Here is a 19,820-nt window from a genome sequence, read left to right as displayed (position 1 = left end):
TTCAACTCCCATCGAAAATCAAAGCAGGCTATGAGATAATTTCCGTTCGCCCTTACGTCCCAAACCCTACGCGTTGCTATCGATGTCAGCGGTTCAATCACACCAGCCAGTCCTGTTCCAGTCCGGCCAAATGTGTTACGTGTGGCAAGGATGCCCATGAGGGTGCTTGTCCACCTCCATCCCCTCGCTGCATCAACTGTATGGGTGACCACACTGCTTCCTCTCGAGATTGCCCCGTTTTTAAGGACAAAAAGCTCATCCAGGAAAGAAGAGTGAAAGAAAAGGTGTCGACCTTTGCTGCTCGAAAATTATTCTCCAGTCGACAGCCCGCCGTGCCTCAGACAGGAAAATACAGCACTGTCCTTGCTTCTCCTCGGCCAACAAAGGAGGCGGCCACGCAGACTTGCGACCTCACCTTTAGTGCCACGGTCGTCAGATCGGCCAGCGCAAAGATCGCCCGTTCGACCTCACCACTTTCGCCTGCCCACTCTATGGCTCACCCTTCGTCGGGTTCTGCTAAATCTCGAGCCCAAAAGTCAGACACCAAGACTTCGAAAAAAGAGCATACTCGTGAAGAGTTTTTACATACCGCAACTTCCCAACCATCGGTTTCTCCTTCATCTAAACATCATACTTCCAAGAAGGCTACAAAGAAACCCAGTTCCTCTCCTTCTCCGCCAAGGCGTGTCCCATCTACAGCACCACCTGGCGGAAATCGCCCTCGGCCGTCTTCTGTGTCGCCGAGGCGCCCTGCTGGTGGCCGGTCAACCGGCCGATCACTGGTGGCAGGAGCTGCTCCTGACCAACCTATGGATCAGGATCTTCTGCCTTCAGCTGAATACCATTCCATGCTGTCAGTCGCAAGCTCTGAGCAGTCGTTGAGTTGACAGCACCCTTGGTCACATTCGTCCATTTTCTGTTCACCCTATGTCCATTATCCACTGGAATATCCGTGGTATTCGAGCCAATCGGGATGAATTGTCGATCCTCTTACAATCCTACTCGCCGGTCATCTTCTGTCTTCAGAAAACAAAGCTGCGTCCCCATGACCGCTTCGTTCTCCCTCATTTTCAGTCTGTCCGATATGATCTCCCCTCTGTTGAAGGCACTCCAGCACATGGAGGACTGATGATTCTTCTCCATGAAACTCTCCATTATTACCCAATTCATTTAAACACTTCCTTCCAAGCTGTCGCCGTCCGTCTTTCCCTTGCCGGATACACGTTCTCTCTTTGTACTGTATACATTCCATCGTCCACACCAATGGCACGAGCTGATCTCCTTCATCTTCTTGGTCAGCTTCCACCCCCCTATTTGCTGGTTGGGGACTTCAATGCCCACCACCCGCTTTGGGGATCTCCACATCCTTGTCCACGTGGCTCACTATTGCTAGACGTCTTCCACCAAGCGGATCTAGTTTGCCTCAACACTGGGCACTGGGTCCCTACATTTTTATCTGCCTCCACGACAAATTTATCTCATTTGGACCGTGCGGTCGGTACTGTTTCGCTAGCTCGGCGCTTCGAATGGTTCGCCCTTGATGATACACACTCCCACGTTTCCTATCTTTCGGCTCGCTGTCTGCGATCCCTTAACACCCTCCGTGTCCTGAATGGTACCTCCTGGGGAGCGGACCGAGTGGTCCTTCTCCACCTCTATTGCGCCTTAGTGCGCTCGAAATTGGATTATGGAAGCATAGTCTACTCCTCTGCTCAGCCATCTATTCTTCGGCGTCTTGACTCTATCCACCACCGTGGATTACGTTTAGTGTCTGGAGCTTTTTACACTAGCCCTGTGGAAAGCCTTTATGCTGAGACTGCTGAACCTCCGCTGTCCAATCGGCGAGCAGTCCTTCTGAGTCGTTATGCTAGCCATCTGTCTTCCATGCCTGTTAATCCGGCCCATGACCTTTTTTTCGACGCCTCCTTTGATGTAGGGTATGCAGGCCGCTCCTCCTCCCTACTACCCCCGGGAGTCCGCTTCCGTCAACTGCTCCATTCTCTTTCCTTCCGCTTTCCTAGAACCTTCTTGACAACTTGGGGTACAGCACCGCTTTGGCTCCGTCCCCGGATCTGCCTGCTCCGTGACCTTTGTCGATTTCCCAAGGATGGTACCCCTACACTTGTTTATCGTCGGGCATTTGCTGCTCTATGTGCACAAATGCCGGACGCCACATTTATTTACACCGACGGCTCGAAAACATCGTTAGGTGTAGGGAGTGCCTATATTGTTGGCGACACCCCAAATCACTTTCGGCTTCCCGACCAGCGTTCGGTTTATACTGCGGAGCTTTACGCTGTTCTCCAGGCTGTCCACTACATCCGCCGCCATCAGCGGATACAGTACGTTATCTGCTCAGATTCTCTCAGCTCTCTCCTCAGTGTCCAAGCTCTTTATCCTGTGCACCCTCTGGTCCACCGGATTCAGGACTGTCTGCGCTTGCTCCACCTGGGGGGCGTCTCGGTGGCGTTCCTCTGGCTCCCGGGACATGTTGGTATCTGTGGAAATGAGGCGGCCGATATTGCAGCCAAGGCTGCAGTCTCTCTTCTTCGGCCAGCTATTCAATCGATTCCTTTCGCCGATCTACGGAGCGTTTTATGTCGTCGTGTTGTTCATTTATGGCACGCGCATTGGTCAACACTTCCCCATAGTAAATTGCGGGACGTGAAAGCTCTTCCTTGTGCTTGGACCTCTTCCTCCCGAACGCGTCGTCGGGAGGAGGTAATTTTAACTAGACTCTGGATAGGGCACTGTCTTTTTAGCCATTGACATCATTTAAGCGGCGATCCTCCCCCACTCTGTCCCCACTGCTCTCAGCTGTGGACGGTAAGACACCTTTTAATTGAGTGCCCCTATTTTAATCCGTTACGCTCCCGTCTACAGCTATCGCCTGATCTATCGTCGATTTTAGCAGATGATACGCGCTCAGCCGACCGCATTCTCCAGTTTATTAGTGCCAGTGAAATGACTTCAGTCATTTGAAGCTTTTTTTGGGGACAACCAACCCCTTTCTGTTGTGGATTTTTAAGCCTTCCTTCTGCTTTTAGTTTCTCCAATTTTATGACTTTGTTCCCATTGCTGCTGGTTTTCAATTTCGGTTTTTTACTGTTTCCTAAGTCACGGTTGTCAGCTTAAGCAGAAGTGCTGGCAGCACCTCAATGTCCTCCATCGCTTGAGTAACACCAATTGGGGTGCCAATCGTTACGCAGCACACAGTCATAGTTACCCTGAGTATCCGAATTACTGTCTCCTTTTCCCACCCGCGGCAGTCTCTGCAGCCCAGATCGGGGCAAACGATTGCATTTCACGTGCGGTCCCCTCTCTCTGAACTGGAGTCCTTCCCTTTACTACCTCTACTTGCGGTCCGTTCACGTTCGCCTTCATGGTGTACGCCTCAGCCGCAGTTTTGTCTGGACCTTTTGCTTTGCCCTAAGGACTCTCTCCATTAACCCCGCCGCTCTCCGCTGTCACTTCCTTTCAATTCTTGACGTGTTCCGGGGCTCTGAAGTGGTTTACACCAACGGCTCAATGGCTGATGGTCATGTAGGCTTTGCATATGTTCATGGAAGACATATTGAGCAGCACTCCTTGCCAGTTGGCTGCAGTGTTTTCACTGCAGAGCTGGCGGCCATATCTCGTGCTATTGAGTACATCCGCTCATGCCGTGGCGAGTCATTTCTCCTGTGTAGTGACTCATTGAGCAGCCTACAAGCTACCAGTGCTATCCTCGCCACACTGTGTTAGCATCCATTCAGGAGTCCATCTATGCCCTGGAACAGTCCCGCCGTTCCGTGGTGTTTGTGTGGACCCCAGGGCATGGAATCCCCGGCAACGAACTTGCTGGCAGGCTGGCCAAACAGGTGACACGGAAACCGCTTCTCCGAAACTGACCTGCATTCTGTCTTACACCGCAGGGTTTTCCGGCTTTGGGAGACGGGATGGCGTAACAGCACGCACAACAAACTATGTGTCATTAAGGAGACTATGAATGTGTGAAAGTCTTCCATGCAGACCTCTTGCAGGGAATCAGTTGTCCTCTGCCGGCTCCGCATTGGCCATACGTGGCTAACGCATGGTTACCTACCCCATCGCGAGAACCCACCTCAGTGTCGCTGTGGCTTCCAAATGACAGTCGTCCACCTCTTGCCGGACTGCCCACTTTTAGCCGTTCTGCGGCAGACTTTTAACTTTCCAAGCACCCTGCCTTCGGTGTTGGGCAACAGTGCCTGCACAGCAGCTTTAGTTTTAAGTTTTATCCATGAGAGTGGGTTTTATACTTCTATGTAGGTTTTAGTGCATGTCCTTTGTCCCTCTGTGTCATCCACCCGAGTGCTTTTAGGGTGGGGGTTTTAATGTGTAGCAGAGTGGCTGGCTTTCCCTTTTTATTCTCGTGGTTGGCCAGCCACTGTAATCTGCTTTCATGTTTTACTCTCTTCTGTTTCTAGCGTCTCTATGTTGTTTTCTTCTCCTCTTTTGTTCCTTTTAGTGTTTGTTGCCTTCTCTTCATTCTTGTGGCTTTTCCTTTCTTTCCGTTTTGTGTTACATGTTTAGTCTATGTTATTCTCACACTTGTGGCATTGTTTTATTAGGACCTCGTAGTTTGGTCCCTTCTCCCGCCTTTAAACCAGCTAACCAATCTTCCATCTGCTGTAGAAATATACTTACAGTGAACTGTAGCTAATTACATAGTGCAAGTGCCATCTATAGACTTGACCTCTACTACTACTACTACTACTACTACTACCACCACCACTACCACCACCACCTCCCTCACTTTCCAACTACGGTTACACTCATCTCTTCTAATATTATCTTTTCCTGTTTGAGGTTTCTCAGTCATCGAGAACAAGCTTCAGTTGAAGAATTTTTAACACTTTGAGGACTGGAGTGTGAGTGTGGATGCTCAACCGGCTGGTACTGAGCGATTTCACAGTTTCTCTGAATTTTCTACAGCAGATTCTGTACCACAGAAAAGTTATTGTCTTTTGCATTTAAAAACTACGTCCATTCCCTTGAGAGTACTGCAAAGAAATAAACATTTATATTAGTGACAAGGGCTGTATATTAATTTGAGTGTATGCTGTTTTCACAGTGAAAAAAAATTTTTTTTTTAGGTTTTAGGGCCTCTAAGGGACATAGGATTGAAGTTGTTAGTTTTAAATGAATAACTGTTGAAATATAAACTTTTATTTTACTAATATCACACAGTTACATTGGCTTTTGTATAAAATATTTCGAAACATTTTGGAAAACAAAGCCCTACGTCACAGGTTTCACAATAATATCGCGTATCTTTCCTTGAAACTTTACCACATCTGGCCTTGCTTGTTTCTGCGCATACTTTACACCTTCTCTAAGGCTACTTAGACATTTTGTGGGTGGAATTAATTTTGGAAAATGTTTTCCGCTTAGTCTGTTGATGGGTGAACTATTCTGAGAAGTGCACGAGTCTAAGAGGCCACCTTTGCGAACCAAGTTCTCTGCTAACTCTGTAATGTATTCAACCAGATGTTTGCTTGTAATGTATTCAACCAGATGTTTGCTTGTAATGTATTCAACCAGATGTTTGCTTGTATTTCCCGGCGTTTTGTACAAAATGTATGAATTTACAGTCATGAGCATGAAAATGTGAAAGAAAACTTTTTTCCACCACTTTATTTGTTTTCGTTCAAAAGGATAGTACGCCATTAGCTGGTCGCTATGACCCACATCAGCATTTTTACTATCGTAGTCCAAAACACAGTCTGGCTTCATTTTTTCAACCATTCCAAAGTTAATTGTTACACTGACATTTGTTGCAGTCATTTTATGCTTTGTTGTCAAAAGAAAAACGTCTCTGTTGTCCTTCCATTTTACAAACAGTAAGTGATCTCGTCTGTTAAATGGAAGTTCAATTTTCTTTTTTTTTTTTCTTTTCCAATTTCTGGCCAGCAAGATCCCTTGGTAGTCCTTTTCTATTTTTCTGCACAGTACCAACTGCCTTAGTTCTTTTCCCCCACAAATAATCCAGTAAATCAGGGCTGGTGTAAAGTCGGTCCATGTATAATGTGTGACCTTTATTATTAAACGAATGACACAATCTGTCTACAATGTGTAAAATGCTGTTATCGGCATTAGACTGTTTCCCAGAATAAATTTCACAGTTCAGGACGTACCCACTTTCACTTTCACATGGCGTAAAAAATTTTACGCCATATTTATTAGGCTTATTTTTCATATACTCTCTAAAACTCAGTCTACCACGGAAAGGGCAAATTCCTTCATCTATACTAATATTTTCGCCTGGCTTGTAAGCCTTTCCACTTTGGGTCACGCATCTGTCGAATATAGGTCTTGCCTTATGAATAGGATTGTGACCTACCTGGTTTTTAGGAATATATGTTGCGTTATCTACGAGATGTAACATTCGTAGAATTGACAAAAATCTATCTCTTGGCAGACACTTTGCCGTAAATGAGGACTGCAACACTGGATTTGTTGACCAGTAGTCAGACAGTTTTGGTTTCTTGACTAGGCACATATGCAAAATAATACCAAAAAATTTATACACTTCACTGAGTTTCACTGTTGTCCACTTACGCCACACTGACTGAGGCTTCAGTTTTTCTGTAGCACTTAGTGTCTCTATTGCCATTCTAGTGTAGAGGTTTGTCTCTCATTTGATCAGTGTCACCAGTTCTTCATCGAAAAAGTACGTGAAACAATAAAACACTGAAGAATGTTGGTCAATCCCATCTTGAATTCCACAGGATTCAGAAAAAACAGGAAGCTGGGGAGTGGTTGTATTGTCATCTGTCCACTGGCCAGAAGAATATGGCAAATTGCAATGACCAGTTGTGTTTGTTGTACAACGATGTCAATAGCCTCATCATCAGGTCTTCCTGATGGTTCACCGTCAGAGGGATCGTTTTCATCTGTAAGGAAATTTGTAAAAATTATTTTTTTTCTGACCAGGAATCAAACAACAAAATTACGGAAAATTCGGACAAAAAATAGCTTACCATCACTAATGTAAAAATCTGCAATTTCTTCATCTAATTCTGAACCACTATTGTTCAATAAAAACTCTATTTCTTCATCTCGCAAGGCCATGACGAAAAATAAAGCGCAAAGCTATCAGCCGACAACAATCTAAAGTTTCAAACTGCCGCGCGCCTGTTGTAAGTCGAGCGTGAGCGTGGCAAAGCAAATGACTCAAAAAATATACTCCTGTAGCACCTCCAACAGTGACATATGCTGCCATCTATAATTTTTTCTTGGTACTAGGATAACCAGACAGTACTTTTAAACCTACAGAATATGAAAGTCATGCGCTGCGAGTCGTTAACATCGCTGATAGTCGGCCGACGTAGGACCTACGTCGATCGTCTTTTTGGGGTACTGTCGGACCGACGTAGGAGTTACGTCGCTCGTCTCGAAAGTGTTAGAGCTTATATTTTTTCTCCATGAATAAAACTTTTTGACAACTTCTGAATGTTTGAGTGCTTGGAAACGAAGCTTTGGCCTGGAAACTAGTTGTTGTTGTTGTTGTTGTGGTCTTCAGTCCTGAGACTGGTTTGATGCAGCTCTCCATGCTACTCTATCCTGTGCAAGCTTTTTCATCTCCCAGTACCTACTGCAACCTACATCCTTCTGAATCTGCTTAGTGTATTCATCTCTTGGTCTCCCTCTATGATTTTTACCCTCCACGCTGCCCTCCAATACTAAATTGGTGATCCCTTGATGCCTCAGAACATGTCCTACCAACCGATCCCTTCTTCTGGTCAAGTTGTGCCACAAACTTCTCTTCTCCCCAATCCTATTCAATACTTCATCATTAGTTATGTGATCTACCCATCTAATCTTCAGCATTCTTCTGTAGCACCACATTTCGAAAGCTTCTATTCTCTTCTTGTCCAAACTATTTATCGTCCATGTTTCACTTCCATACATGGCTACACTCCATACGAATACTTTCAGAAATGACTTCCTGACACTTAAATCAATACTGGATGTTAACAAATTTCTCTTCTTCAGAAACGCTTTCCTTGCCATTGCCAGCCTACATTTTATATCCTCTAGTACTTAACAAATATAGAAACAGTGTAGCTATGAAAGACTTTATTTCCAGGAGAGTCACTCTATGTCAAATCAACACACCTATTTTACCTCACCCTCTTAGATTTTGCTGAAAGTTGATATACTTATAGTGGGCACTGAGACTAAGAAAAATACCAAATTTCAATTTTTTTATCTCAAACCATTCCTGAAATATGGCTATGTAAACTTTTCAAAAACCAGTCAAAAATGTGTGAATGGACTTCTTTTAAATTGTCCTAGGAGCTGCCCTAATTGAGCTAGAGAACTGGGAAAGGTGTCATTTTGCATGCTCTTTCCAGGGATATACAACAAAACATAGCTTCTAATTAATAACCTTTTTCAAAATACTAATTAATATTTTGATTTAATTTTTTTACAAAAAGTACATCATTGAAAATTTTCAAAATATTTCCATAACTACTTCATACTATTGTAAATCACATGGCAAAATATAAATGTGGGGTGATGATGGGTTCATTGTTAAAAAAAATTATTCCGGACTTTTGTTTTTCACTAACGGCCCTAGTTTGACCAAATTGACCTTTAACAAACAGGAATTTCTTTAAAATATACTGAAAGGTAAGTAAAAAAAAGTATTAGAAATATCAAAACATCACCTTATTAAACCAAAACTAATCAGCACATTTTATAATTAAGTTGATTGCTTATTTTAATTTCATACAACTCACTAACAGTATATTAACCAATATAACAAAAACAAGAAATTGAGCCTTTAACTATAAACTGAAATAAAGTATGAATAAGTACAAGTATTTACATAATAGTTCTGGTTCATGATGTTTGAAAAGGAACTATTAAACAAATTAAATACGTAATGCTTGTTTATGAGTAACAGGTATCTGTACATAGCTAAATTTAACACGATAGGTACTAACAATAATTTTGAAACAACTTTCTATAAAATATACATTAACACTAACCTGAGACAAAAATTAAGTTTTGAGTTGAAAGCAGTTTCCCAATAAATTGTCTTGGAACTTCACATATTACATTTTAATAAAGCTGACTGGGTTTGGTTTACATCACTTTCATTAAGAATGTATGTTCTCCCTGTCGGAGTAAATGGATTCACTTTTGTGAGAACATCCACAACTGACACCCACAGGACACCTGCATTTGTAGCATAAGAGAATGACATGGATGAAGAAAAGTTATTTTCACTTCATCAAGTTTTTTTTTTTTTTTGTGTAAAATGTACCCAAGCTGCCAGTTTCTGCCATATACAGTGGTGACATAGCCTGATACATCTTATAACTTCAGTTTGTCTGGTGATGTAGTTACTTCCCTCTCACAACTCTCTCCCAACTCTGCATATCACATGAGAAGTATTTGACTATTAATTTTGATGTAGTGTTGGGAATGAAAGTGTGAAATTGCTGTGTTCCTCTGATTGTCAATGCCTCTTCATGTCGGCTTTTTAAGAATATTTCTGAAGCAGCGTAGTCTTCTTGACTGGAATATGCAAAATCAACATTTGTGATATTATCTACTGCCCACTCAAATAGATCTCGTGCAGTTTGAATCTGATTTTGGTATGACCTTTGCAAACTTGCACGCCAGTCTCTTTACTGAACCCCCTACTCCATCACAAGGCCCTTTGCCATGTACCGTGGCAGAAAAGTGCCACTCAGCTTTTATGTTGAAGTCTTCCTCGTGAAGGCAAAGGTTCAGGAAGTTTTTCTTATTTTTATACTGAGTGGCAGAACCGTCAGAATAATAGTATATCTTTCTTGGAATCTTTTGAAATGTATTTGTTAGGTATGAAATTAGCTTCTTTTGAAAGGTGTAAACCGCAGTTGTATTGTGCTCCAGGCAATCAGAAACAATGACAAAGCTCATATGCTCAATTTTGTCTTCGTGTTTGTAATATATAACAAAAGGATGAATGGTAATATGTTGTCTTGTCCAGTGGAAACTCTGAGCTTCATCCTGTAGAACTATACTATAATTTTATGAAAAATCACATATGACAACAAATTCAGATTCCATAAGGTTTTCTCTTTTAGAGTTAAGGAATGTCCGTTGTTGCTTGGCAGTGAAGTCATGCCGAATCAAAGTTTTTGACATCTTACTACAAAATAAATCCATGAATTCTTCAGAAGTTTTCTGAACAATTTCCAGATTACATCGGTCAACTGACATCCACTGTCAGAACTGAACTTGTTCAGTCAAGTTTTCATGAAAAGAGTCTTTTAAAATTTTATGTATCAGTTTCTCCTGGGCAGTATTCACAGTTTCCCATGTTGCAATCAACTGATGATGGGTTGCAAAGCATTTTTGCAATGCAAATGTTTAAGGTGCTGTTTGTTACTGTATTTAGTTTGGCATTCCCTATCATTAATGTTATGTTTTGGTGAGTTGTGCACACACAGACAGCGTGTGTGCCACTGTTGCCAGCTAATACACTATTTTGGTCTCAACTCAGCAAATTTAGAGAAACCTATTTTTATGTCAGGAAACTTGTCTTTAAAATGTTTGTAAGCTTCTTTAAGGTTACACAAAATAAGTCTTTTTTGATATTTTTGTTTTATTTCCACTTGTTTCTGTAGCTGTCACACAATCTTTAATACCTGGCATTGCCCTGCTAACTTCATCATTTTCATAAAATGAATGTACAGTTTTGACAGTTTCTGTTCGTAAACACTTCCCTGGTTTTGGGTTTGGACCTTCCATGAATCCTCTCTCTTTCAAAATTTTTTTGGACTGTTGAACAATGTAATTAGGAGCATTAAATTCCCTCATTATTTTCCTGACACTCCACTTTTCAGGTAAACTTGTAAGAATCATTAGTTTTGTTGCTCTACTTATAGAATTTTTAAAGTTTCTTTTAAGATTTTCAAGAACGGATTCATCATTATCAGTATCTGACGAAGAAGTTTCAGGAGCATCAAAAAGTTTACACGTCATTGATGAGATTTTCTTCACTTTTGATTTGGCATAATGCCTAGATGTTAGTTTTCACTTGTCAATTGGGGACTCTCCTAGTTCTTGAAGTGTTGTGTTAAATGTTTTAACAGTTACTGAAGTTGGAGTGAAGTCAGGGTCTTGATTTCGGATGATTATCTCTGATCCAGAAGATTCTTCAACACTTTCATAACTGATGGGCTCTGGTGTATTTTTCAATTTGGTTACATCTTTCCTACATTTATCACAAATCTTGGCACCACTTGGTATTTGAGGAAATAATTTGGGCATCCATGTTGTGACATTTCTCAGTTTTTTTCTGTCTCTAATAAAATGATTTGACTTCTTCAATGGATTACAGTACTGCACTCTTACAGCAGTGCACTTTTTACTTGGTTCCATATTTATACAAAAACCACTTATTAACTGTCCTTCAATGTATAGATTTACTTGAAAATGAACTATTAAATATAATACATACAGACTGGTCAACACAGAGGTAACAACTGATTTACACTAAAACCACAGTGCACAATAATGCTGTAGGCACACATAGCCTTAGAAGGTAACAATGCAGACTACATCATCTTAACAATGGCTCCAGTCTCTGAATTATTGTACAGCCATCAAGCCCTATGTATACGGTCCTCTACTGATGTACTACCTTAAAGGTCAGTTTGGTCAAACTAGGGAAGTTAGTGAAAAACAAGAGTCCGGAAATTTTTTTTAAACAATGAACCCATCATCATCGCACATTTATATTTTGCCATGTGATTTACAACAGTATGAAGTAGTTATGGAAATATTTTGAAAATTTTCAATTATGTACTTTTTGTAAAAAAAATTAAATCAAAATATTAATTACCATTTTGAAAAAGGTTATTAATTAGAAGCTATGTTTTTTGTCTATCACTGGATAGAGCATGAAAAATGCTGCAAAATGACACCGTTCCCTGTTCTCTAGCTCAATTAGGGCAGCTCCTAGGGCAATTTAAAAAAAAGTCCGTTCACACATTTTTGGCCAATTTTCAAAAAGTTTACATGACCATATTTCAGGAATGGTTTGAGGTAAAAAATTGAAATTTGGTATTTTTCGTAGTTTCAACACCCACTGTAAGTATGCCAACTTTCAGCAAAATCTAAGAGGGTGAGGTAAAATTTTTATTTAAAGTGTGTTGATTTGACATGGAATGACTCAGGAGAAGAAAAATATTATAAGTTACTGGTCCACAATAAAATTTACTTTGCAGACAGGCTGATCACTAATAAACTTGTATTTTAAGTATCTATTAAAGTAGAAGAGAGGGAGTAAATATAATATAAAGACTTCAGTTTGCCATTGTGTGTTCACTTATCTTTCTGAAATTCAAACTAGGCTCAGCAAATAAATGCGAAATTCTTGAACAAAGAGAGTGAAATTTATTGCCTCTAAACTTTTGAATTTTTTACTGACCATGACTTTTTCCCCCATATACCTCACACATTTAGCATCGAACTTTACTGATTTGCAAATATGGCTTGGTCATCTCTTGGTCTTTTGTTGTTGATTGCCCTCCTGCTAATAATGGACTTTATGAACATACCGTATTTACTCGAATCTAAGCCGCACCTGAAAAATGAGACTCGAAATAAAGGGAAAAAAAAAATTTCCCGAATCTAAGCGGCACCTGAAATTTGAGACTCGAAATTCAAGGATAGAGAAAAGTTTTAGGCAGCGCCTCCAAATCGAAACAAAGTTGGTCCATTGTAATATGAGATACAATTTAGGTCGAATGAATGACGATACACCTACAGTAGTTTGGTGCGAGTCGTAAGCTTAGCAGTTAAGCTTTACCAGGTAGCCATTGCTAGGCGTCAGGCACTTTGTCCGTATTTATACGGGTACCCTTCCTTTTTCACGTGCTTCATCTGGTTTGAATCGATTGCTTATTTTGCTTTGATCTGATAAGTGCCGTTTTCTTTGTTATAGGTGTTTACATCACTCTAAACTGAAAATGCATTACTGTCATGCATGGTTTGTCGCATTCTGATAGTGCGTGTTTACGGCCTGTCGCCGCTCGCGGCATGGCTTGCTATGGCTTGCTTTTGTGCGCGCTACCGCCGCTTACAAAAAAAAAAGGAATTGTCTCATTAGCAAATCAATGGCAAGAGACTGCTATTTGTTGTTACTTACACTGCTGCTTTCTTTGATAATGATCAACAAGAACCAAATAATAGACTGCGTATGATAGAACATGTTCTGAACGAGAGTTAGGTGAAAATTTTTTTCCCATTTGAAAATCTCTGCGGCCGCTTCTTGAGTACATCAAATTTTGCACAGTAATTAGAGTCATCATAGATTTAAAAATCTAGTCAGTTGCCGTGCTTCATTTCTGACTGTATCACTATTAGGCATAAGAATAATACGAATATAAACATGACATGATACGTATATTCTTCTGCGTTTGCTGTCGTCTCACTCTAGTTTCGTAGTTTATTAGGCAGACAGGATTTAAATGAGATAGCAACAAACGCGAAAGAATACATGGCAAAATGTTTATATTCATATTATTCTTATGGTGAAGAGAACACTGTATGTGATCCACATTTCATCAGGTTCCTATTAACAACCATCTCTTCTCACAGGTAGGAAAAAATTCGAAACGTAGAGTTGGCCATATTGACAAACATCCCAAACAGTCTTTCCAGTGGGATTTTCGTAGTACATTGAAATTCTGCTACATTCGAAGGTGAACAATACAGAATTGGTATTTACTTCGTTGGATAATGTATGAAAATGCATCGAAACTCGGGGCGGAGAAAAAAAGCTCGTCTTCTGCCCCCCCCCCCCCCCTCTTTTTTTTTTTACTGACGCAGAGGGTTTTGGCGCCAGTATTTATCTTTGTGCCTACAAAGCATGCCTGTGTAGCGCTACATATATTCGATGGCACAAGTCAATTGTGGCGACACCTATCAACATTTTTCAGAACCACTGCTTGCTTTGCACTCAATTCTAAGCCGCAGGCGGTTTTTTGGATTACAAAAACTGGAAAAAAAGTGCGGCTTAGATTCGGGTAAATACGGTATGTTGAATAAAGTATGTTGTACTGTAGCAAATGATTTTTCAAACTCTTCATATTTATTTATGCACAATGATCTGTTTGTATGATCAGCTTTGTAACATGCAGCAATCTCAATATTTGAACCGGATCAGAAAGCTACACGAGTTGATACCATACCACGACGTTCATTTGTGTCAGAGTAATATATTATTTTACGTGATTATGACGTAGTAACCACGTGGTAGCAATGGTGAAATGTAGATCAGGTGCAAGTTCCCAGCTGTGGCCTTTCTGACACACACATAATACCTGTATGTTCTATAGAAACAACTACACGATGTTTACAATTACTGTAGTAGATTTGAACTACACAGTGTGAACTGAAAATTACATTATGAGACAGATTGTTTGTATGATGACTACTAGCCTCTGACTCACATCAAGCTTTGTGTACGATACCTATTTAAGACATGCATGATATGGATAATTACTGTTTGTTGAAATATGTTGCTATTACATTTTAGATATTATTACAAAAACCAGGAAAATTGAAAGGAACAAAGGTACAGTTGGCAGTTGTGGAAGTTGTTTAACTAATAGCAGTATAATTAGAAAATGGTAGCCAAATTATAGATACACTTTTATAAGAGAGCATTTCATTGTGAAAGATGATTCCTAAAATTCACTGGAAGCTCTGGAATAATTAAAGGACTAATGAAACAATGGAAAATCCAGGATAGAATAATGGCAATATGAAAATAATTGCTACTCACCATACAGCAGAGATGCTGTCTCAAATCGGTACAACAAAAGACTATCAAATAAGTAAGCTTTCGTCCAAAAAGGCCTTCATTGGAGCAACACGTGCGTGCACGCATGCACACACTACCACAGTCACTTGCTGCTGAGGCCAAACTAATTAGCAGTTTCCAACAAAAAAATCAGGGTCATAACACTGTGGTACTGAATTTTGGAAATCAATACCTGTTAAGGTTGGAAGATTTTAGAACACTGAAATTTTGAACATGCTTAACTTTTGAAATGTTAAGATTTTGTAGTAAGTTCAACAATTTTTGTAAAGAGAAAAATGAGGGCTTTCAAATGAGCTGTAGCAGTCTAGAAACATCTTTCAGCTCATCGTAGGTTTCGCCTTTGCATGGTTAACATGTGCAGTAAGTCATGAATATTTCTCTAAAGTTGAACTAACTGTACTATTGTCGTTAGTAATTGAGAAAGTACACAGGAATTATTATTAATAAAATGAGACCAGGTTAGAACAAAATAATACTGATGTTGGGGATGGTATAAGAACAACTAGGATACTCCCACATTGCTCTGTTACAACCTCATTGGCATAATAATTTGACCATGCATTTTGCTACACATAATGCAGAGAGGCAAGTCTCTCAGCATCCTACAATTTAAATTCCAACAAGATTTCTGACAGTTTACATTTCTTCTCTCTGAAAGATTATCTTGAGCAGAAAGGTGAATTTTTAAAGGACTGTCTGAAAGAAAGAAAACTTATACAGTGGAGTGATGTTTCACACAGTGAGTGACAACGATTTAATGTAATATCACCAGCCGTTTGCACACGGCTGGGGAAACATTCAACAGTATGAACACCTTTCATTGTTGGCAGAAGCATATGATCAATATCTTTAGTACATACTGTAGTCTGCCAGGATCATCAGTGGCCGAAGAAGTATTTAAGGGACGTCATGGGTGGTTCGAGAAGTTTAAGAGTAAAATTAACATCCACAGCATTGAGGATGGCGAAGCAGCCAGCGCCGACACAAAGGCAGCTGAGAACTTAATCAGCAACTTCAAGATACCAATGAATTCTGAGTGTTACCTGCCGTAACAGGATTTTAATTGTGACGAGACGGGTCTAATCTATAAAAAGATGCTGAAGCGCACCTTTATAAAAGCAGAGTAGAATTCATTGCCCAGCAACAAGCCAGTGAAAGACCATCTCTCATTACTATTTTGTGCCAGTGCTAGCGGCGATTTGAAAACTAAAATGCTGCGTGTTTACCATTCAGATATGCAAATTGCCCTCAAGAAGTGTCAAGTCCAGAAGTGCAGATTAAATGTGATGTGGAGGTCCAACAACAAGGCTTGGGTGACATGATCTTTTTGTGATTGGATCAATGAAGTGTTTCATCCTTCAGTGTAAAAATATTTGCTTGAGATGAATCTGCCACTCCATGTCCTGCTTGCTATGGACAACGATCTTGCCCATTCTCCAGGCCTAGAAGACCACCTCCTTGAAGAATTTCAGTTCGTCAAGATTCAGTTTCTGCCTCCCAACACCACCCTGTTACTCCAGCCTATGGATCAGCAGATTATTTATAACTTCAAGAAGCTTTACACTAAAGCATTCTTCGAGCATTGCTTCGAGTTGATTGATGCTACTACTCTCACTCTGAGAGTTTTGGAAATATCACTTCTACATTGTTACTTGCGTCAAGATGACCCAAAAGGCATGGGAAGGGGTTACCAAGAGAATTCTCCCTTATAATTTGAATAAGCTCTGGCTGGAGTGTTATTGAATGTGATACTGAGGCATTTGAGTCAGTACCTGTGGAGGTTGTAGCCAACAAGATTGTGTCTTTGACCTACAGCATGGGACTAGAAGTGGATAACAATGATATTGATGAGCTTGTGGAAGATCACAGCCAAGAAATGATCACCGAAGAGCTTATGGAGTTGCAGTGTGTTTCACAGCAGGAAGTTGTGGAGAGAAGTTCGTAGGAGGAGGAGGAGGAGGAGGAGGAGGAGGCGGCGGTATCAGCAAAGCAACAATCTTCTGGTGCAATAAGACAAATGCTGAAAGCATGGAAATCAGTTGTATTGTACATTGAAAATGACCCCCCCCCCCATAAAACAGTGGCTATGCACACTACAAATTTATTTAATGATGATGCTGTGTTGCATTTTCGTCAAGTGTTCAAGCGTTGGCAGAAACAAATGACTAGAGATAGCTTCCTAATAAAAAAGAATTAGTTATGTATCGTGAATAAAAAAATTCATGGTACAGCTTGTGTAATTTTCGTTGAATTAATGGCATGAATAAAATAAAACTTGTATTACTTTTTCTGCATGGAATGCATTATCATGTTTTACATGAATTTGTATGGTATAAATTGTTTCGCTTAATGGATGTTTCGTGCTATGAGTAAGATTCTGGAGTGAATTATGCAAGGTTCCACTGTACAGTCTTCATGTTAATAAAGGAAATAAATTTTGTGCACAGGTCCATGATCAATGTGAATATTCTGTTAATAAAACTGTCTATATTGCTTAAGATATGTCTTTATTTATAACATTTTTTTGGCTGCTACCGTCATCAGATCAAAACTTAGAATGTGTAAAACAAGGTCCAGTGTTAGTAGTGATGAAACCTGTTGTTATTGTCACTCACTGAACCTTATTTCTCAAGTTCTAAGTTTTGATGTGATGATGACTGTTGCAAAACAATCTTATAAATCAAGAGATATCTTGAGTGATGTAATTGTTGTGTTCATAAAATAAGTCTTTCTGGTAGAGATGAAATTCTTTTTATGCCCAACACAAATCGTCACATTCCAAAGCATAAGGACAAGTAGTCAATCATTTGACTTTTACTGTGCTGTCAGCTGTCCTACAAAATGGTTAATTTTGAAAGAAGTGTCCCTGGACAAGGCTATTTCCAAAAGCTGTTTATGTTTTTGGCAATCTTTTAAAATATCCTAATGCAGTCTGAAGCACATTGCTACAGTGAAGGAATCAAGTGTAACCAAGATATTAAATATCAGTATGTGACTATGATATTCAGTATCAGTAGAAAGCTCAACCTAAAATGCAAACTGTTTCTGTGTTTGTAAGTGTGCTCCTCATTGTAGCGTACAGAATGCTTTGCATCTGATGATAAATTCTTGGTTGTAATTTTCTAGAGGAAGTAGTTTGATACGTGTTTGTGTTTCCTCATTGACAAGGCTCTCAGTCCTGCTCTTCTCTTGTTTTGGCATTTGGTTGCTGTTCTTATATTTGGAATACCATTTACTCTCAACTCTGTCGGAGACAAATTTGGTTTAAAAGGTTATTGTCCTATTCTGTTTGTGCTGTTCATTGTCTATTAATGTTTGCTAAGCTATTTTCACATGTAAGGTATAATGATCTTTCATTGACTTATCTGATAATATTTCACTGCAGGTTTTGGAAGTATCAAGCAGTGCGACACAGGCTGAGATAACATCCAGTTGGAGAGCTTTGTCAAGAAAATACCACCCAGATAAAGTGAAAGATCCAGACAAACGGCGAGAGGCACAGGAAAAATTCATGGAAATTCAGCAGGCATATGAAATTGTCTCCAGCATTAGGGCAAAGAGAAGTAGCAGAAACAAAAGATACAATCCTTAATGTTGGAGAACATGGATCCCTGTGAGGACTTTCGTTTGTGTGTGTGTGTGTGTGTGTGTGTGTGTGTGTGTGTGTGTGTAGAGTTTTTCGTGGTTTATTTATTTTATAGTGTTTACTAATGTTTTTACCAAAGCAATATATCTGAGTTCTGTGATGGGAAATCAATCTTAAAAATAGATTTAAGTGTCTTTTTGGCCCGGTATTGTTAATGATAAGTGTAACTACGAGTTCACCTAGCGTTTTGTGAGAAGAGTTCAGGCTGTAAGGAATATTTCTATGTTTTGTGATCTGTTGAGACAGTGAGTGTCATGTGATTATAAACATGTGACACACAAAGGAAGTAATTCAGACAGTGTTTCTTATTTTTATAACTGAAAGGTTCTTGAAACCTTTTTTATATTGGGCTATTGTTGATGTAAATAATGGAACACGACACAATCGATTGTTTGCCCTATCGACCTGTGCCGAGTGCAAACTTATAGTAAGGGCCTACGGACCCCTTACAAAGTTACGCTGTTATTGTTGGTTGAACTCCTTAGATTGTATAGTTTTCTTCCTTTTCCAGTGTCTCAGTTATTCAGGTGATTATCTACAGAGAGATTAATTGAAAATTTCATTTTATCTGCAATTCTGCTGACATCAGCAAATGGGTGAACCTCATACTTTCAGGATTAAAGGTGCCTTTTCAAAATATGAAGAAATAAAGTGAAATTGACAGCTATCTATGAAGCCATGTCCAAGTCCATCTGCATAATAATGAAACGGATGTGAGAGGTCATCGCAACGTAATATGATATATGAACAAAAGGAGATGAATACCTGTAGAAATTGTGAAGTACTTACTTTAGTGGTTGGTGCAGCTACTTCCACTTTATTTTTCAAATAATAATTACTGTTTAATGATTGTGAGCTTTGCCTAAATTAGTTGTAGAAAGGTGTGTTATTTAGTATCACATTTGTATGCGTCACTAAAATTTAGTGAAACACAGGTGTCTGTAAGTAGCTCTATTCTGTTGACTTCTACACTCCGACAAAAGAAATAGTCCTGTGATGGGAAAAGCCACTTACAACACTCTTATACGGAAAATTGTGCTTATAGTTTACACATCATAAATGTGCCTACATTCCACGACTGTCGAATAATGTAACCCTTTTTACAGAACTTGACCATGATGTATGACTAATGGATATGGAAGTCAGACTATTAGTTCCTTTTCCTAAGAGTTTCCTAGGTGTTAGAAAGAAACACTTTAAAAATGGAATAATACTGAATCTAGAACCTATCTGTAGCAAGTTCATAAAGTGGTTTGTCTAATGGATTTACAGTAGCCAGCCTATCTCAGAAAAGAAATGGTTAAGTTTAGGAAAAGC

General features: G+C 39.9%; 1 protein-coding gene across 1 annotated transcript in view; it reads left to right on the top strand.

Moving 5' to 3' along the window:
• Positions 1 to 18,873, top strand: part of LOC124612607 (dnaJ homolog subfamily C member 22) — a 62,906-nt gene extending 44,033 nt beyond the window's left edge. The window contains exon 5 of the mRNA XM_047140900.1: positions 18,243 to 18,873. Coding sequence (XP_046996856.1) covers positions 18,243 to 18,449 — 207 coding nt within the window. The 3' untranslated portion in view covers positions 18,450 to 18,873. The remainder of the gene's footprint in view (positions 1 to 18,242) is intronic.
• Positions 18,874 to 19,820: the final 947 nt, after the last annotated feature.

Source organism: Schistocerca americana, chromosome 4 (genome assembly GCF_021461395.2).
Source record: "Schistocerca americana isolate TAMUIC-IGC-003095 chromosome 4, iqSchAmer2.1, whole genome shotgun sequence".
NCBI lineage: Eukaryota > Metazoa > Arthropoda > Insecta > Orthoptera > Acrididae > Schistocerca > Schistocerca americana.
Note: the sequence above shows the minus strand (reverse complement) of the source record. Positions and strands in the feature narration are given on the sequence as shown.